This window comes from Scyliorhinus torazame, chromosome 9, assembly GCF_047496885.1.
Source record: "Scyliorhinus torazame isolate Kashiwa2021f chromosome 9, sScyTor2.1, whole genome shotgun sequence".
NCBI classification, from domain to species: domain Eukaryota; kingdom Metazoa; phylum Chordata; class Chondrichthyes; order Carcharhiniformes; family Scyliorhinidae; genus Scyliorhinus; species Scyliorhinus torazame.
Genome location: NC_092715.1, coordinates 37,512,979 through 37,534,445, shown reverse-complemented (window position 1 = coordinate 37,534,445; position 21,467 = coordinate 37,512,979). Strand labels below are relative to the sequence as shown.

At 46.4% G+C, this 21,467-nt stretch overlaps 1 protein-coding gene across 2 annotated transcripts in view; it reads left to right on the top strand.

Annotated features, from left to right (window-relative positions):
- Positions 1-1,039: 1,039 nt before the first annotated feature.
- The window catches only part of gpm6ab (glycoprotein M6Ab), a 317,594-nt gene continuing 297,166 nt past the window's right edge, over positions 1,040-21,467 (top strand). Inside the window, exon 1 of one of the 2 annotated variants that reach the window (XM_072515782.1) lies at positions 1,040-1,523. Coding sequence is in view for 1 of the 2 variants with exons in the window: in XM_072515781.1 (XP_072371882.1) it covers positions 1,487-1,523 (37 nt within the window). In the remaining variant the exon portion in view is untranslated. The remainder of the gene's footprint in view (positions 1,524-21,467) is intronic. The other variant, XM_072515781.1, reaches the window with a different exon arrangement.

Below are 21,467 nucleotides of genomic sequence, written 5' to 3'. Positions count from 1 at the left end.
AGCGAGTGTCCTGCAGCAATAGCACCATTTTACTTTGCACGTTGCCGACGCTAGAATGTTTTTGGGGGGGGGGTGGTGGGCTTGCAGGGGATGTCAATCTTTCCAAAGGGTTGCTCGCTTGGAAACACTTGAAACGGTTAATTGCAGCTATCCTTACCCCTTAATAATCAACACTTTTCCAAGTGCCCACATGCTTTGCACATGTTATGTTTTTAACCCTGTACTACGACTTATATAAAGAATGTTCAAAACACACACCCTCTGCAGTGCTGACTTGATTATTGGAAAAAAAACAGAATCGACCGCTCCTTCGACTCAAAGTGCTGATCCTATTTAGCACCTATCGCCTCGCTCCATAGGCGAGAGGGTAAAATTGTTAATCTATTTCCAGTTTGTACCATATCATTTGCATTCGAAAGCAGACGGCAGAATGATCCCCGAATGATTAGGCACCCCATGGTGAAATTTGCATAATGTGCTTCGAAACAGCCCGCAGAAATCTGGCAGAATTTGTTTGGTATTGTGGGGAAAATTCAACCCGTGTGCAAGTGGGTATTCAGTGGAAGTGTAATCTTAACCTCGTCTCCATTTTATGGTGTTAAAATGCGCTGCTGTAATACCCTAATCAGTGGGGATGTGCCGGTTCTGTTCATTTAACAAACACTGCATACAAATGGGGTTACCTCCTGACCTGACTGGCAATAGGCAATAGTTATTTAAATCCAGTGATGGTGTTGACAGACTGATGATGTTCAATTTAGAGAGGTTTATAAGCTTGTCAATGGAGATCCGGATTACTTGACACTAGCAGCGGATATCAAATTGCAAACAGATCAAGTTAATAGCTTATTTTGGTTTTTTTTTAACACAAGTTATGTCTTCTTTTTTAGAAAAAATGGGCATACAGGCGCACACATATACACACACACACCCTGTGTTTCTCATGTTGAGAATGAACAGCACAAAAGCCCACAGGCAACTGGGCTTTCCCACTACAGAAGGAGGGGGAGATGGGTTGGTGGTCTTTTCTCATGATCATGGCACACCCCTTCCAGAAATGTTCTGTGCTAAAAAGCTTCCCCATCGTCTAAGTCACCAAAATCCTGCACAAAACACAATTTGCTGAAATCATTTTTTTTCACAGGAGCAAATCAATCTGAAGAGGAGAGCACAATTAATTCAAAGTTGTGCCTGAATTCAGCGAGCTCAGTCAGCACAATACATGCTTACAGTGCTACACAATGGGCAGTATTCAAGAGAAAAATTGATAATCTTCACGGAAGAGTAATTTGAATGAAATTACACTTGACAAGCAATCTCAAGGCAAAGAGGGGAGCGAGAGAATAGGAGCCAAACCTCTGAGGACTTTCCCAAACCACAGCTAGAAGGAAGAACCAGAGGAAATTTATTTTCTCTCCCTTCCTAAGCTCCCAATTGAAGCTTTTGTTTAATTGTGTGCAGTATCTCGGACTGACAGCAGACAGCAATGGAAGAGAATATGGAAGAAGGACAAACACAGAAAGGTAGTGGTCAAAGCAAACATATTAAAAAGCATGATTATTTTTTTCCTGTTGATCTTACTTGGCTATGATGCATGGCAAATGTATAAGTTAATATGTGTTATTAGTTGGATCCTGTGATTTTGTCTGTTCTGTGTTTCTTTCAATAGCTGCTTTACATCTGTGAAACTATTATGTCTATCTATCTATCTATCTATTTATCTATCTATCTAACTATCTATCTGTGTCGATACGTATGTGGGTGAGTGTATATGTGTGTGTTTATGCATGTATGTGGCGACATATGTGTGCGTATGTGTGTGTATGTTTGCATCTCTTTATGCAGATTTATGGCTGCAAGGATTCTGATTTAAACATGATACAGAGTTGTTTGAAATATTTATGCTGGGATCTTATTTGGACTGTCCATGAGAATTGCCTTTGTTAGCTTGAATCTACTTTGTGCTCCCTTATGCCTGTCTGAGCACATCATGAGTGTCTAAATTCAAATTAAAATAAGTTATTATTATCTTATTTGCTTGACGTGACAGAATGAACCTACAAAGTGAGGCATTATATACATATATATATGTACAATACTTATGATTTATTTATATATATGTGACATTTTAATTTATCTCTTGAAAAAGTTTTCTCTAAATCTCTATGTCACCTTATCTATATTTTATATATTCCCCCAGTGATTATGTACAGGTCTCTGTGTCACCAGTTTGAAGGTCTGATTTGTTTAGAAAAAGAAGGCATGTTGTGAAAATGCTGGGGCTCTTGAAAGGAAACAAAAGCATTTGGCAAAGGAATGCTTGTTGTTTAATGAACATACTGCACAAGAGCTTTATTCTGGGCATCGTCACCAGTCCCTTTATACTGTTGAATGCTGGCCGTCAATTAGTGGCCTGGCTGCTTTTTTTCTCCTCCTCTGTGCACTGGATCTTCAAGTCTGTACTCTAAAATTGGCATCCAACCTCTGTCTTCCTAATTGCTCATTTGCCTTGGGGTGAAGGACTGGCTGTACTCTGTCCTGTGTTCAGTGTAAGGCCTTGTTTAATGTGTAAGTTGAGAGGAATTGCAATAGGGACCAAAATGATAGTAACAAATGCTTCTAACCTCAACATAGCTGCCATTTTGAGTCATGATACCTAATAATGTGGGATGCTATAACTGTTACAGTCGCTTTATTTAAAACATATATGTGTTTTACTTCACGTGATGCTGATTTTCATGATGCAATTGGATCTTCTGATCAATCGTTTATCCTGATACTGTCAACAATTGCCATGCTCACTCATTAGAAGTGACCCATGAAAAAAAATTGCCTCAATGAAAACGCATTTATTATCTTGACCTATGTTACTGTTCTGTATCACCGGTAAATTTAAGAAGCACAGCTGTCACCTCAACATATGTGCTTCGAATGACTTCATCTGGCACATTCTGGGATCTAACGGAGAGAAACGTTTACACTCTACTGGTCACAGTGATTTACATTCGACATTTTTTAAAAATTAATGGGAAAATGAAACAATATTATAAGAACTGAGGTTAACGGCTAATGGAATTTGGAGGGGTTGCGGGAAAAAAGCTGGAAATCTCCAACTTGAGATTTATCAGCCAGTCGGACCATAAAAGAGGATTTAATCCGTTGTCTGTAGGTAGTGTCATAAGGCGAAAAGAGTCCAAAGCCTCACTATTCATTTCTGGAATCAGTTAACCTGAGTGACTGAATCGTATACGTATATAAACAGAACAACCGTTCACATCATTGGGCTATTCCCAGTACGTTAATGCTTTAATTAGATCTCTCTGTGATTACAACAGCTGGTCAAATGTTTGGTGGACCTAGAGGGATATTTTAGTTTCCTCTACGGCAATCCCAGAAACGGATTTCAATGTTCCACAAACCTTGTGATGTTACTGAATGTTTTTGTTTAAAATAGCAATTAATTTTCATCGGATCTCAAGGTGAAAATTAAGTTTTCAGCTGAGATGGCACAGCAGTGGTGGACACAGGTTTGATCTCCACATCTCCCCTCCATCTTAAGTTCTTGATCATAGCTGTGCTGCATTGGGAAAGGCGTTGAACAGAGGTAAGACATCTCAATGCTGGGAGAGGGGAGGTGAGGGAAGGAAAGAAGCAGAGGGAGCGTCACTACTGCTGAGTCAAGCCATGTGCCTCCTCCCAACCAGGTGAAGAGTGACATTGATGAATGCTTGAGTGGACGTTCAACCTCTGAACCACATGGCCTAGTGAAGTAAATGAGGAGGTCACTTAGCTCAGTTAGCTGTGTGGCTAGCGTTTCTTGAAGAATGGCATGGTTGAATACCTGTAGGGCTATGGTGGTACATGGAAGCCTGCTTTCTCGCTTGAAGAGTGGTTCCCCCCAAGCTTATATCTAACCAACCGTCTCTCTTTCATGGAGAGAGGGAGATGGCTATGGTCCTTTGTGGGTGGTGACCGATTTCCAGTGAGGTACGTATAATGGGACTAAAAGGCCAATTTCATGCAGTTGAGGATCAACTCATTTTGGAACAATCATCTGAGGAAATAAATATTTGAAAACAAACATTCTATTATACAGTAGAATGTGCCAGCTGAAATGATGGTAGAATCAGGTGAAATAGTAACTTTCGAAAGCGAAATGGATAGATATGTGACGGGGGAAAAGAATTGCTGGGTCAATGGAAAAAGAGGCAGGGGTTGATTGAATAGCTCTTTGAAAGAGCCAGCATGATGGGTTGAATGGTCTTCTTGGGTCCTGTATGATGGACAGCATGGTAGGGACAGACAGCATGGTTTTGTTCGAGGGAGGTCACGTCTCACTAATTTAATTGATTTTTTTGAGGAGGTGACAAAATGATTGACGAGGGAAGGGCTATAGAAGTTGTCTACATGGACTTTAGTAAAGCATTTGACAAGGTCCCTCATGGCAGGCTGGTGCAAAAGATTAAATCACACGGGTTCAGGGGTGAACTAGCTCGATGGATTCACCCATCATATAACTTGGCCATAGAAGACAGAGGGTAGCAGTGGAAGGGTGTTTTTCCGAATGGAGGTCTGTAACTAGTGATGTTCCGTTATTGGGAATTGGTATTGGGACCTCTGCTGTTTGTAATATATACAAATGACTTGGAAGAAAATGTAGATGGTCTGATTAGCAAGTTTGCGGATGATACTAAGATTTCTGGAGTTACGGATAGTGATGAAGATTGTCAGAGAATACAACAGGATATTGATAGGCTGCAAAATTGGGCGGAGAAATGTCAGATGGAATTTAACCCGGACAAATGTGAGTGATGCATTTTGTTAGATCCAATTCAGGTGGGAGCTATAAAATAAATATCAGAACCAGCAGGAGCACAGACACACAGAGAGATCTGGGCGTGCAGGTCCGCAGATCCTTAATAATGGGCAGCACAGGTGGAAATGGTGGTAAAAAAAAAGCACATGGCATGCTTGCCTTCATCAGACGAGGCATCGAGTGTAAAAGTTCACAAATTATGTTCCAGTTATATAAAACATTGGTTTGGCCACATTTGTGTCCAAATCTGGTCACCACATTACCTGAAGGACGTGGCGGCTTTGGAGAGAGTACAGAAAATGTTTACCAGGATGTTGCCTGGTATGGAGGGTATTAGCTATGAGGAGGGATTGAAAAAAGGGTGCAGAGGAGATTTACCAGGGTACTGCCTGGACTGGAGGGCATGTCTTATGAAGAAAGGTTGAGGGAGCTCGGGCTTTTCTCACTGGAGCGAAGAAGGAAGAGAGGTGACTTAATAGAGGTGCACAAGGTGATGAGAGGCATGGATAGAGTGGGTATCCAGAGACTTTTTCCCAGGGTGGAAATGGCTGTCACGAGGGGACATAATTTTAAGGTGGTTGGAGGAAGGTATAGGGGAGATGTCAGAGGTAGGTTCTTTACACAGAGAGTGGTGGGTGCGTGAAATGCACTGCCAGCGGAGGTGGTGGAGTCAGAGTCATTAGGGACATTTAAGTGACTCTTGGACAGGCACATGGACAGCAGTAAATTGAAGGGGTGTAGGTTAGGTTGATCTTAGATTAGGTTAAATGGTCAGCACAACATCGTGGGCCAAAGGGCCTGTACTGTGCTGTACTGTTCTATGTTCTAAAGTGGGATTGTTCCCCTAGAAAAACGGAGGCTGAGGGGCGAGCTGATAGAAATTTATAAAGTTATGAGGGGTATAGATACGGTGAACAGTTGGAGGCTTTTTCCCAGGGCAGAAATGACAATTACAAGGAGACACAAGTTCAAGGTGAGGGGGGAAATGTTCAGTGGAGATGTGCAGGGAAAGTTTTTTACACAGAGGGTGGTGGTGGCATGGAATGCACTGCCAAGTGAGGTGGTTGAGGCAGGTACATTAGCGACCTTTAAGACTTATCTAGGTAGACATGTGGACAGACGGGGTATAGAAGGATACAGGCGGTTGGTCTAGATAGGACATGTGATCGGCACAGGCTTAAGGGCCTGGTCCTGTGTTGTACTGTTCTTTGTTCCATGATTGAATGAGGCAGGGTAAATAGACAATTTTGAATGAAAAAAGGGGCTTTAACCAGACAAGTGGAATCGAAAGAAAGAAATAACTTTCCTTTTTATAGTGCCTTTCATGGCCTCAATGCTCGGCCAATTCCTCCCTTCAGTGAATTTAAAAATATTGGGTCGTGAATAATTTGTGGCTGTTGACTCAACTGGAACTTTCTGGGTTATCAGCAGGACACCTCATTTTGGGAAATGCGTATTCAGCACTCACGATGCCCATAGTTTGGGAAATTCTAGTGCCGGACCATCCATGGATGAAGGAGGTAAGGTTGCCCACACCTTCCTCCATATCCCCACTCAACCCTGGCCATTGTCTCCTTGGATCGCTACTTAAAGGGGCAGATCCTTACCTTTGTTTCTTCTGCTGGAACCCACGTTCATCCTCTCAGAGGTCAGCGTGCCTCAACTCATTACCAGCATTAACTCTTATGCCATTTTCCGACTGAACCAGAGGAACAGTAAGGCATGGGTAAGGAGCCCCTGCCTTTTGGCTCTGCCCCTTGGTATCTTCCCCCCCTTACAAAGGAAACTCCTGAAAATGGCTGAATCCAATAAAACCATGGTTATGGTAGAAGCCTTGTGGGATTTCACCACTTTGGGATTGCGATCCCAGTGATTCTTTTCATGGAGTCATAGAATACAGAAGAGGCCCTTCAGCCCATTGAGTCTGCACTGACAAACTACGCTAAACCTGCACTAATCTCACTTTTCAGCACTTGACCCGTAGCCTTGAATGCTATGATATTTCAAGGGCTCATCCACGTACTGTTAAAGGTTGTAAAGCTTCCCACCTCTACCACCCTCTCAGGCAGTGCATTCCAGACTCCCATCAATTTCTAGGTGAAAATTTATTTCCTCAAATCTATGCTAAACCTCCTGTCCCTTACCTTAAAAGTAGGCCCCCTCGTTACTGACCCTTCAACTAAGGTGAACAGCTACATCCTATCCACTCTGTCCTACCCCTCATAATCTTATACACATCAATCAGGTCCCCCCTCAGTCTTCTCTGCTCTAAAGAAAACAACCCGAGCCAATCCAGCATCTTTGCATAGCTCAAATGCTCCATTCCAAGCAACATCCTGGTAGATCTCCGTGCACTCTCTCCAGTACAATTACCTCCTTCCTATAGTGAGGCGGCCAGAACTGCGCACAGTAGTCCAGTTGCGGCCAAACCAAAGTTTTGCACAGCTCCAACATAACCTCCCTGCTCTTATAATCTATGCCATGACTGATAAAGAGTAGTGTCCCATGTCTCTTCTTAACTACGCTATCAATCTGCCCTGCCACCTTCAGGGATCTGTGGACCAGCACCCCAAGATCCCTCTGTTCCTCTGAGGATAATTAGGATTGTACTCGCTCTCATTCCTATCACTTTAGTGAACCTTGTTCAAAATGAATAGGATGAGTCATAGTTATATCACCGCACAGAAGGAGACCATATTAGCCCATTGAGTTCATGACGACTGATGCTCATCCATTAATTAACATTGGGTTGTGCCATAGCCACAATTATGGTGAATATTTACGGTTTCAGCATACATAGAATTTACAGTGCAGAAGAAGGCCATCCGGCCCATCGAGTCTGCACCAGCCCCCAGAAAGAGCACCCCACCTGTGCCTACACCTCCACCCCATCCATACACCTCTACCCTATCCCCGTAACCCCACCCAACCTTTTTCGACACTATGGGCAATTTAGCATGGCCAATTGACCTAACCGGCATGTCTTTGGACTGTGTGAGGAAACCGGAGCACCTGGAGGAAACCCACGCAGACACAGGGAGAACGTGTAGACTCCGCACAGACAGTGACTGAAGCCGAGAATCGAACCTGAGACCTGGAGCTGTGAAGCAATTGTGCTGACCACTGTGCTACCGTGCTGCCCTGAGAATACAAGAGTAATATCCTGCTCCATATTACCCTGAAGTTAAAAAGGCATTTGTGCAGCATTATAAAATTCCATGTACTTTAGCAGTAAGATAAACTAGAACTGATCAGGATTCTGTGTCTGTGCTCGAAGCCACTGTGCTATGATATGGTAAACCAGGAGTTCACACCAAGAGTTCCCGAAATAAGAAGTGTCTTCACAGACCTCTATGTCAAGAGGAGAAGGTGTCAAGCATGGGGAAATGCAGTTGCCAGCAGGGAGGAAGTGAAAGTCAGATGCTTTGCCAATAGCCAGTTGTACATATCTATCATGAATCTGGGCATGGATAACCTGCTCTTCCTCGTAACTAGGAATTAAACTGCACTGAGCCTCGAAAGCTGAGAGAGAGAAAAAAATCTCTCTCAGAATTTTGGATAATAAATGAGAACAAAAGTCTCCATGAAGAACAACAACTTGCAATTATATAATACCTTCATCAGAGCAAAACTGCCCAGGGCATTTCAAAGGAGCATTACCAAATACATTTTGATACTGATACGTGAGGAGACATTAGGATAGGTGACCAAACCTTGGAGAAGGAGGTAGGTTTTACGTAACGTCTTAAAGAAGGAGAGAGATGTAGTAGTTGGGCGGTTTAGGCAGAAAATTCTGGAGCTTAGCGCTTTGGCTGCTGAAAGAGATGGAACAATGAAAATTATGGATGCTCAGGAGGCTGGAACTGGAAGGGTTGCAGATACGGAGGAGGTTGCAAAAGTAGGAAGGAGGAAAGAAAAATAAGAGCCTAAAAGTCCATGAACTGGTAGATCTGAAGCCAATGCACACAGAAAGCAATCCAGCTCTTCTTTAAGATTCAATTCATTTCCTTTGATTGCCTCAGTATGAAATTGTCCGAAGAATTCATCAGATGATGGCAGAGGACTGTGGGCAACTCCTGTGGCAATGTATGGACACATACCAAACGAAAATGCAAACAGCTAGAACGGAAATATGCAAAAGATCAATTGGAACATTTATAGGATGCGGCAATATTCCGGATGAGCACGGAATTCTTTGGATGGAATTTTTCAATTGTGAGAAATGGAAGAGTTCCTCAATCGATTCTCGTGGAATGCTTTAAGGAGATGGCATAGCAGAATTACAATATCACAAAATCACAGAATTGTTGCGGCACAGAAGGAGGCCATTTGGCGCGTGGTGTCTGAACCGGCTCTCCAAATGAACAACTCGCCTCATTCAATTTTCCTGCCTTCCTCCCACAATCCTGCACGAGGGGGGCCGGTTTAGCTCAATTGGCTGGGCCGCTGGTTTGTGAAGCAGAGCAAGGCCAGCAGCGCGGGTTCAATTCCCATAGTGGCTGAGGTTATTCCTGAAAGCCCAACTTTCTCGACGTTGCCCCTTGCTTGAGGTGTGGTGATCTTCAGGCTAAATGACCACCAGTCAGGCCTTCCCCTCAAAGGGGAAAACAGCCTATGGTCATCGAGGACATGGTGACACTACGTAAATCCAGCACACCTTTCCTTTTCAAATAACAGGCTAATTCCCTTTTGAATGCTTCAAGTGTACCAGCCTCCACCACACTCTCCAGCAGCGCATTCCAAACCCGAACCACTTACTGCATAAAAATGTTTCTCCTCATATCACTTTTGCTTCTTTTACTAATTAGTTTAAAAATGCTCCGTCTCATTCTCATTCCTTTCGTGAGTGGAAGCAGTTTCTCCCTATCTACGCTATCCAGACCCCTCATGACTTAGTATACCTCTATCTCTCAGGGAAATCAAATTGAGGTGTACAAGATGCGAAAGGTATGGATAAAGTAGACATGGAGCAGATGTTTCCTCTTGTGGGGTGTTCTAAAATGAGAGGTCATAACCTTAGAATAAGAGGTAGCAAATTTAAAACAGATTTGAGAAAAAGCTACTTTTCCCAAAAGGTTGTGAACCTGTGGAATTCACTAGCCCAGAGCGTGGTGGATGCAAGGACAGTGAGTAAATTTAAGAAGGAGTTAGACAAGATTTTTAATTAGTAACGGGCAGGACAGTGGAATTGAGGCCAAGATGGGATCAGCCATGAACACATTGAAGATATTTAGGCTGGGGAGGCGATATTGCCTACTCCTGCTCCTAGTTCATTTATTCTAGCGAGGAGATGCTTTGACTGACTTCGCAATCTAGCTCTTGGTCTGTAACATTGTAGGTAACAGATGCGGAACATCTCAGCCATGATCAAATGGTGGAGCAGACTCGATGGGCCGAATGGCCTAATTCTGCTCCTACATCTTATGAACATATGAACTATCTCATCAAATCTCCTCTCAATCTTCTTTGCTCAATGGAAAACAGTCCTAACTTGTCCAACATATCTTCATAACTGAAGTTCCTCATCCCTGAGTTGACTGGTTTGTTCAACAAGATCAGTGAATTTGTCTTTATTCATTTTTTTGGGATGTGGGCTTCGCTGGCTTGGCGAGCATTTGTTGCCCATTCTTAATTGCCCTTGAGGAGGCGGTGATGAGCTGTCTTCTTGAACTGCTGCCACCCAGGTGGTGTAGGCACACCCACTGTGCTGTTAGGGAGGGAGATCCAGGATTTTGACCCAGTGACAGTGAAGGAATGCGAATATATTACCAAGTCAGGATTGTGAGTGATTTGGAGGGGAACTTCCAGGTGATGGTGTTCCCAGGTATCTGCTGCTCTTATCCTTCTAGATGGTAGTGGTCGTGTGTTTAGAAGGTGCTGCCTAAGGGGTCTTGGTGCGTTCCTGCAATGTATCTTGTAGATGGTACACACGGCTGCCACTGGTCGTCAGTGGTGGAGGGTTTGAATGTTTGTGGAAGGAGGAGCAATCAAAAGGGCTGCTTTGCCCTGGATGGTGTCGAGCTTCTTGAATGTTATTGGAGCCGCACTCATCCAGGAACGTGGGGATTAATCCATCACACTCCTGACTTGATCATTGTAGGTGGTGGACAGGCTTTGGGGAGTCAGGAGGTGAGTTAATTGCCTCAGGATTCCTAGCCTCTGACCTGCTCTTGTAGCCACAGTATTTACATGGCTAGTACAGTTCAGTTTCCGGTCAATGGTAACCCCCAGGATGTTGATAGTGTGGATTCAGTGATGGTAATGCCATTGAGTATCAAGGGACGATGGTTTGGTTCTCTATTATTGGAGGTGGTCATTGCCTGGCACTTGTGTGGTGCTAATATAACTTGCCACTTGTGAGCCCAAGCCTGGTTATTGTCGTGGACTTCTTTAGTGTCTGAGGAGTCGCAAATGGTGCTGAACATTGTGCAGTCATCCGCATACATCCCATATCTGACCTTATTTGGGAAGGTAGGCCATTGATGAAGCAGCTGAAGATGGTTGGGCCTCGGACACTACACTGAGGAACTCCTGCAGTGATCTCCCAGGACCGAGATGACTGACCTCCAACCAACACAACCATCTTCCTTTGTACTAGCAATGACTCCAACCAGCGGAGAGTTTTCCCCTGATTCCCATTGACTCCAGTATAGCTAGTGCTCCTTGATATTCGATAAAATTCTGCCTTAATGTCAAGGGCAGTCACTCTCACCTCAGCTCTGGAGTTCAGTTCTTTTGTCCATGTTTGAGCCAAGGCTGTAATGAGGCCAGGAGCTGAGTGACCCTGGCGAAACCCTAACTGAGCGTCAGTGAGCAGGTTATTGCGAAATAAGTGCTGCTCGATAGCACTGTTGATGACCCTTCCAACACTTTTCTGATGATCGAGGGTGGACTGATGGGGTGGTAATTGGTTGGGTTGGATTTGCTCTGCTTTATCTGTACAGGACATACCTGGGCAATTTTCCACATTGCTTAGCTAGGGGCACAGCAAGTTATGTTGCACAAGTCTTCAGTGCTATCGCCGGAATATTGTCCGGGCCCATAGCCTTTGCAGTGTCCAGTGCCTTTAACATTTCTTGATAGCACGTGTGGTGAAACCATTTCTTGATAGCACGTGGGGTGAATCAAATTGGCTAAAGACTGAGATCTGTGATGCTGGGGTCCTCTGGAGGAGATCGAGATGGGTCATCCACTCGGCACTTCTGGCTGAAGGTTATTGCGAATGCTTCAGTCTTGTCTTTTGCACTGATATACAGGGCTCCTCCATCATTGAGGCTGGAGATATTTGTAGAGCCTCCTCCTCCAATGAGTTGTTTAATTGTCCACCACCATTTACGACCAGATGTGGCAGGACTGCAGAGCTTGGATCTGATCCCTTGGTTATGGGATCATTTACATCTTGCCTCACATGCCTAACACTTGCTGCTTATGTTGTTTGGCATGCAAGTAGTCCTGTGTTTTAGCTTCACCAGGTTGACACATCAGTTATCGGTATGTCTGGTGCTTTTCCTGGCATGCCTCCTGCACTCTTCATTGAACCAGGGTTGATCCCTTGGATTGGGTAAAGTAGGGGATATGCCGGGTCATGAGGTTACAGATTGAGGCTGAATAAATAAATAATCTTTATTATTGTCACAAGTAGGCTTACATTAGCACTGCAATGAAGTTACTGTGAAAATCCCCTAGTCACCACCATCCTGGCACCTGTTCGGGTACACAGAGGGAGAATTCAGAATGTCCAAGTCTTTCGGGACGTGTGGGAGGAAACTGGAGCACCTGGAGGAAACCCATCCAGACACGGGGAGAACAGGCAGACTCCACACACACAGTGCCCCAAACGAGAATAGAACCTGAGACCCTGGCACTGTGAAGCAACAGTGCTAACCATTGTGTTACCATGCCACCCTGTAATACAATTCTGCTGCTGCTGATGGCCCACAGCCCTTCATGAATTCCCAGTTGTGAGTTGCTAGATCTGTTCTGAACCTATCCAATTTAGCACGATGGTAGGGCAATACAACATGATGGACAACATGTGGAGATGAGACTTCGTCTCCTCAAGGGCTATGGGCGGCACTGTAGGGCACATAAAATAGGGCTGGTGCCTACCCCATCACCTTCCCACTCATCCTGAGCTCATTCCAATAATATGTGGACACCTAAATAGTTAGTTCGCCCGCCATATTTTATGACATAATCAAGGTAAATTAGGCTTGTTACCAAGCCAATTGACTCTTATGATTCACTGCCCACAACATCGAGTGGTAGGTGTGGGCGGGAGCGGGAAGCCAGTGATGTACGATCAATGACCACTAAAGCGAGGTTGTAGTCCAACTGAAGGCTTTAATAAGCTAGATGTTTCCCCCAGCAGCTCCGGTACAGAATGAAGGCTGCTGGGGCAGCACGGGTTCTTATACCCCACTATCAGGGCGGCTGGAATGTGTGTGGGGTTCCGGCGGGCGGCAGGTCCTGTAGGGAGACCGTATCTTGTCGGCGTACTGGGGGTTAGCATGGAGCAAATGGACCCTCTCGACCAACGGGTCCGACTTGTGCGCCCGCAAGTGTTTTCAGAGCAGGATGGGTCCGGGTGCTGCCTGCCAGGTCAGGAGCGAGGTCCCTAAGGAGGACTTCCTGGGGAAGACAAGGAGATGTTCGTGAGGTGTCTGATTGGTGGTCGTACAAAGCAGTGACCGGATGGAGTGGAGGGCATCCGGGAGGACATCTTGCCAGCGGGAGACTGGGAGGGCCCTGGACCGTAGGGCCAGTAGGACGGTCTTCCAGACCATTTCGTTCTCCCTCTCTACCTGTCCGTTACCCCGGGGGTTGTAACTGGTCGTCCTGCTCGAGGCGATGCCTTTGCTGAGCAGGAATTGATGCAGTTCGTCGCTCATAAAGGAGGACCCCCTATCACTATGTATGTAAGCGGGGAACCTGAAGAGTGCAAAGATGCTATGGAGGGCCTTGATGACAGTGGTTGCGCTCATGTCGGGGCAGGGAATGGCGAATGGGAACCAAGAGTACTTGTCAATCACGTTCAGGAAGTACGTGTTGTGGTCCGTGGAGGGGAAGGGGCCTTTGAAGTCCATGCTGAAGCGTTCATAGGGACAGGAAGCCTTTATCAGGTGCGCTTTCTCTGGTTGGTAGAAGTGCGGTTTGCACTCCACGCAGATTTGGCAGTCCCTGGTGTGGTGTTGGGTGTTCTGACACACAGATGAGCCAACACGGTTGTATATGGTACAACGCTATTTTATTTAAACTTACTATGTACAGTTTTGTCTTGACACTCTGCACGTGGGGATTCCCTGTTTGTGATTTTGTAACAGCTCTTCTCCGTGTCTTTGTCCCCAGACCTACTGACCACCAGGTGTCGTGCTCGTGCTTTTTATGTGGTTGGTGTTCTTGTGTGTGATTGGTTGTGGTGTTGTGTGCTCTGATTTGCCTGTTGGTGTGTCCATCATGATGTGTGTGTTTGAATATCATGACACCTGGTGGCTGTCCTGACCTCCTCGATGGAGTAGGGCAGGTTGCGGGTCTTGACAAAATGGAAAAAGCGAGTGACCCCCGGGTGGCAGAGGTCCTTGTGGAGGGCTCGCAGGCGGTCCACTTGTGCAGTGGCACTTGTGCCGCGGGACAGGGCGTCAGGAGGCTCATTTAGCTTCCCGGGACGATACAAGATCTCGTAGTTGTAGGTGGAGAGTTTGATCCTCCACCGCGATGATCTTGTCGTTTTTTATCTTGCCCCGCTGTGCATTATCAAACATGAAAGCAACCGACCATTGGTCAGTGAGGAGAGTGAATCTCCTGCCGGCCAGGTAATGCCTCCAATGTCGCACGGCTTCTACTATGGCCTGGGCCTCCTTTTCGACTGAGGAGTGGTGGATTTCGGAAGCATGGAGGGTACGAGAGAAGAAGGTCATGGGTCTGCCCGCTTGGTTGTGGGTGGCTGCCAGAGCTACGTCAGATGCATCGCTCTCGACTTGGAAGGGGAGGGACTCGTCGATGGCGTGCATCGTGGCCTTTGCAATGTCTGCTTTGATGCGACTGAAGGCCTGGCGGGTCTCTATCGACAGGGGGAAAGCTGTGGATTGGATCGGGGACGGGCCTTGTCCGCGTAGTTGGGGACCCACTGGGCGTAGTAGCTAAAAAACCCGAGGCAATGTTTCAGGGCCTTGGAGCAGTGAGGGAGGGGGAACTCCATATGGGGGCACATGCGTTCAGGGTCGGGGCCTCTAACTCCATTTCGCAATACGTAGCCGAGGATGGCTAGGCGGTCGGTGCTAAACCCGCATTTATCCTTGTTGTATGTAAGGTTAAGGATTTTAGCGGTCTGGAGAAATCTTCGGAGGTTGGTGTCGTGGTCCTGCTGGTGACATTATCGAGATACGGGAATGTTGCCCGTAAACCATACCGGTCAACCATTCGGTCCATCTCGCACTGGAAGACCGAGACCCGGTTAGTGACACCAAAGGGAACCCTTAAGAAGGGATAGAGCCGCCCATCTGCCTCGAAGGCAGTGTATTTGCGGTCACTAGTGCGGATGGGGAGCTGGTGGTAGGCGGACTTGAGATCCACCGTGGAGAAGACCTTATAATGCACGATCCTGTTGACCAGGTCGGATATGCGGGGGAGGGCATACCCGTCTAGCTGCGTAAACCTGTTGATGGTCTGACTGTAGTCGATGACCATCCTATGCTTCTCCCCAGTCTTTACCACCACTACTTGAGCTCTCCAGGGGCTGTTACTGGCTTCAATGACCTCTTCCCTCAGTAGCCTTTGGACCTCTGACCTAATAAAGATCCGATCCTGGGCACTGTAGCGTCTGCTCCTGGTGGCGACGGGTTTGCAATCCGGTGTGAGGTTTGCAAACAGGGAAGGCGGGTCGACCTTAAGGGTCGCGAGGCCGCAGACAGTAAGGAAGGGTATAGGGCCGTCAAACTGGAAGGTCAGACTTTGAAGGTTACACTGGACGTCTAAACCCAGGAGTGTGGCCGCGCAGAGGTGGGGAAGGATGTAGAACCGGTAATTTTTGAACTCCCTTCCCTGGACTGTGAGGTTTGCTACACAAAACCCCTTTATCTCTACTGAGTGGGAACCGGAAGCCAGGGAGATTTTTTGATCAATGGGGTGGATGAAGAGAGAACAGCGCTTTACCGTGTCAGGGTGTATGAAGCTCTCCATGCTCCCAGAGTCGATTAGACAGGACGTCTTGTGCTCGTTGATGAATACGGTCGTCGTAGCAGTTGAGAGTGTTCAAGGCTGTGACTGATCCAGAGTCACCGAGGCTAGTCGCAGCACTTGAGAGTTCTCTTCGGGCAGTGCGTAGTCAACCGAGCTGGGGTCCTTGGGGTTCATCCAAGATGACGTCTCCCATTGGTCGCACATGGCTGGGGGTGGGCAAAATGGCGGCGCCCATCCCTCCAACGTGGCGTCCGCGGAACAAAATGACAGCACCCGGGATTTGCACGTGGCCCTGGAATATGCAGATGGCGGCGACAGCTGGCCGCACGGGGCCCGTGGAGAAGTTAATGGGTGCGGTCCGCATTCGCCGCCGGAGACCGCGGCAACTGCCCGGGCCTGGCGTACCCCCACAAAATGGCCCTTTTTGCCGCATCCCTTGCAGGTGGATGCGCGGGCCGGGCACCGCTGGCGGGGGTGCTTGGCCTGATCGCAAAAGTAACACCGGGGTCCCTCGGGGTTGCCAGGCCGCCTTGTAGCGCAGGCCTGTGGGGGAATGGGGGAAGTCTCGGGTTCGTCCGCGGAGGGGTTCCACGCTGCCCAGGGGACTGCCGCGCGGTTGGGAACGTAAGTGCGGGCATTCCTGGAGGCCACGTCCAGGGAGCCGGCAAGGGCCCATGCCTCCCTGAGACCCAGGGTGTCCTTTCCTAACAGGCGCTAGCGGATTTGTGGCGATAGCATACCTGCTACGAAAGCGTCCCGGACTAAGAGTTCCAAACTTGCTGGCAGCCGCAGCTTCTGCCGAACACCAGGAGTGCACGGTAGAATTCCTTCAGCGATTCCCCAGGGGTTTGTCGTCTTGTTGCAAGCAGGTGCCGGGCGTAGACCTGGTTTACCGGGCGAATATAGTGTCCTTTTAGCAGCTCTATTGCTGCATCAAAGTCTTCCACCTCCTCGATAAGGGTGTAAATCTCCAGGCTGACACTTGAGTGCAGGACGTGCAGTTTCTGCTCTCCCGTGGGTGCGTTTTCGGCCGTTTCGAGATACCCTTTAAAGCACGCCAGCCAGTGCTTAAAGATTGCCGCTGAGTTCGCCGCGTGGGTGCTAAATTGCAGACACTCCGGCTTGATTCGGAGCTCCATCCTTTCTTCTTAAAAACTAGCTTATTAAATTGATGCACGATCAATGACCACTAAAGCGAGGTTGTACTCCAACTGAAGGCTTTAATAAGCTAGATGTTTCCCCCAGCAGCTCAGGTACAGAATGAAGGCTGCTGGGGCGGCACGGGTTCTTATACCCCGCCTATCAGGGGGGAGCTATCATACATTCTACCAATAGAAAGCAGACAGTTTCCACCAATGGTGCTTTAGCCTGTCAGGTACCGTAATACCTATAATACCACAGCCCGGTTTTAAAATCATCTTCAAAGGGCGGCCCTGAAGATTGATAGAAGCCCCCCTCCCCTTTATTCCTATCTGCCTGTTGTCTTAAACCCACCACTCCCTGTCCCCCTCCCTAAATGCCCAAACTATTTCTGTCCAAGGCTCCAGGTTTACCTATTTCCAGGGATCCATTTGACCTTCTTCTGTTTCCTCGTTGCAGTCCCAGCAACACCCACTGATGTGCACTTGCATCTGCCAGGACCAATGAAGCTGCCGGTCAGTCGGATTAGGGTGGGACTTCCTAACCAGCTTTTGGTCTCATGTGGCTTGCTATCAAGTTGTGTCTGATAATCTCTCCTGGGACGTTTACTTTTGGGATGTTTACCATATTAAATATACTGTACAAAATACGTCGCAGAGTACCCACATCATTGAACTCTTGCTCTTTTTGGCAGTGACTCACAGGTCATTTTAACTAATGCTTTGCTCTTATTTGTGCTCCTGTAAAGTTGAAAAATTCCACAGTGGGAGGTTAAAATTCAACTTTGTCTGAAGGTGCAAAATGGGAACAACAACAATAACTGATGTTTATGGTACGGTGGCACTGCTGCCTCACAGCACCAAGGACCCGTGTTCAATTCCAGCCTGTGTGGAGTTTGCACTTTCTCCCCTGTGTCTGTGTGGGTTTCCTCCAGGTGGACCGGTTTCCTCCCAAAGTCCAAAAATGTGCAGATTAGGTGGATTGGCCATGTTAAATTGCCCTTTAGTGTGCAAAGATGTGCAGGTTATGTTGTGTTATGGGGATAGAACAGAGGAGTCAGCCTAGACCCCACGCACCCCAGACATACTCTCTTCCACCTTCTTCCGTCTCGAAAAAGATACCAAGGTTTGAGGTCACGTACCAACCAACTCAAGAACAGTTTCTTCCCTACTGCCATCAGACTTTTGAATGGACCTACCTCGTATTAAGTTGATCTTTTTTCTGCACCTTGCTATAACTGTAACATTATATTTTGCAGTCTCTCCTTCCCGTACCAGCATCCCCGAACAGGCGCCGGAATGTGGCGACTAGGGGCTTTTCACAGCAACTTAATTTGAAGCCTACTTGTGACATTTCCTTCCCTATGTACAGTATGCGTTGTCTGTACAGCATGCAAGAAACAATGCTTTTCACTGTATACTAATACATGTGACAATAATAAATCAAATCAAAATAGATAGGGTGCTCTTTTGGCGAGTCGATAGGCCGAATGGCCTCCTTCTGAACTGTGGGGATTCTTTGCATAGCACTTTGATGTAATGAGGCATTCCAAGATGCATCACAAGACCATTTTACAGAGTCACATAAGGTGATATTAGATCAGTCAACCAGATACTGGGTTAAAGACTTATGCCTTAGGAGGTGTTTGAAAAGAGGAACGTAAGTTGGAGAGGCGGAGAGTTGCAGGGAGGACATTTCCGAGTTTGGGGCCCGTTGAAACGGAATCACGACATTTGGAACAATTAAAATTGGGAATGCACAAGAGGCGGGAATTAATGGAGCACAGGTCTCTTGGAGGGTTGTGGGGTTGGATGAGATGACAGAGGTAGGGAGAGGCAAGATCCTGAAGAGATTTGAAACGAGGATGAGAATTGCAAATTCGAGGCACTGCTTGAGCAGGACCCAAAATAAGAGAACGGACACAGTGGTGATAGGGGAATGGGCATCGGTGTGAGTTAAAGGGGCAGTAGAGTTTTGGATGACCAGGAGTGTAGATTGCGAGAGACCAATCAGGAGAACATTGAAATAGTTGAATTTAGAGATGCCAACTGCATGGATGAGGGTTTCAGCAACCGATGAGCTGAGACAAGGAAGGAATAGATTGATCACTGATCATATGCCCGGCTCATTGTTCCTTTCCATTTTAGTCAGCAGGAAGGGAAAGTGGGCAGGGTATGTGGTCGATGATCTTTTAAATGTTTTCTCAGAAACGATCCATTGCCTCCAAGCTGAATCTTACCTCCACGGTAGCACCAGTGGATAGCACTGTGGCTTCACAGCGCCAGGGTCCCAGGTTCGATTCCCGGCGAGGTCACTGGCTGTGCGGAGTCTGCACGTTCTCCCCGTGTCTGCGTGGGTTTCCTCTGGGTGCTCCGGTTTCCTCCCACAGTCCAAAGATGTGCAGGTTAGGTGGATTGACCATAATAAATTGCCCTTAGTGACCAAAAGGTAAGGAGGGGTTATTGGGTTACGGGTATAGGGTGGAAGTGAGGGTTTGAGTGGGTCAGTGCAGACTTGATGGGCCGAATGGCCTCCTTCTGCACTGTATGTTCCATGTTCCATTTCTTTTGTCTCAAACCATCCACTTACCATTCATATCATTCATAATTGCAATAGCATTACATTGCACCAGAGCCTGTAACGTCTTCAGCAATATTATATTTTACATTCCTAAAGCAGCCTTGTCGCTGTTTGTGTAAACCAGTTGAAACGTTTGGAATTAAGACTCCACTGTAAGGTAACAATCCCAGTCTTTTTGCTGACAATTCAAATTGGCGATCTGTGAAATCTGCTGTAGATATGGACGAGTTCTATTCAAACTGAATAATTATTTGGTGGATCGATCGAAAATGTTCAGCGGGTAACTGCTGCATTGTTGCAGATAAAAGGGATTGCATTGAAACCATAGCATTTTGATTTGTTGGGCAGGATAAACTAGTGAGCGTTGGCAAGCTTTGTTTCAAAGAGTGTGTTCCAGGGAATGCATGAAAAAAAAACCCAGCAGGATGAGGCTTCACAACACTTGATGTGCACTGTTGCCATGGCAACAATCTGAACTTGTTTCATAATGAAAGCTCTTCTCCACCATGACTGTTGCCCATGGGCCAAGATTAAGATGCGCTGGCGTACTAAAGAAAACATTTTGATGCATGAGTTCCATTATGTCCCAACCTTAATTTAAAAATAAAATCTTCTTCCTTTGCACTTTTATTAATATAAATGTCCATTGAATTTAGTTGCACCAATTATTAAGATAATGCATTTTCTTACATGAGATTCAAGCACAGGAACTGCATAAAGGATATAAAACAAGGTTCCTTTATTCTACTGCCATCACATACTTATAAATGTTAATGGGAAAGCTTTACTCAGAAAAAACAAGGTATTTACAATGGGTACCCACTGCCGATACGCCAGGATATCACAAAGAGATTAATTTCTGGTCTTTAATCAGCTGGGTAGCAGAGTTCCGTTGGTGGACCTTCTATCGCTAATTTCCCGTGACAACAGACTATTTTATCTCCCAGACTCAAAGGGAATCTTCCTCTCCTGAAAACACTGGGGGGGGGGGGGGGGGATTCTCCAGTTCCCCAGCCGCATGTTTCTTGGCCGCGCGCCGTTCGCTGGTGACGGGATTCTATTTTCCCGCCAGTTGTCAATGGGAAATCCCATTGTAACCACTCCACGCCGTCGGGAAACCGGCAGACGGGGCTGCGCTGCCGACGGGAAAAGTGAACTGCAATGAATGGAGAATTCCGGCCACTATATCAATGCAAGTTGTTGTAGGTGTCTTTTAGATAATTGCCCATTTACTGAACTAGTAACTTCCTCGACCTTCATGTTTTGTTCACTATTTTAGAGGTAACTCAGTTTCTATCCTCACAGATGCTGCCTGGCGTGTTTTTCATTTGAAGGTAAATTGGCTTAATGCCTGCATTAATAACATTGGCAGAGGAAGAGGCCACAATCTCATTTAGAACAGAAGAGGCTGAAAATACAGTCGAATAAGAAGCATCTTTGGAGGAACAGAAGTCACCTATCAGCCAACAGTTCAGGTCTGAGACCTTTGCCTTTAATAGGACAGGAGATAAGCGCATGAGGGAGAGAGGAACAGAAGGATATCCTGAGAAGATTAAATGAAGAAGGGTGTGAGAAAACACGAGTGCAGCAAAAACACCAGCATAGCTAAACTGGACGGAATGGCCTGTTCCAGGGCTGTACATTCTATTTAATCCTGTAGAGACGTGTTTCATTAATTGCTCGTCCACCAATGTTACTAACAATAATTTTCAGATTTTAATAAATGTTGAAGGAATTTGTATCTTTCAAGCTT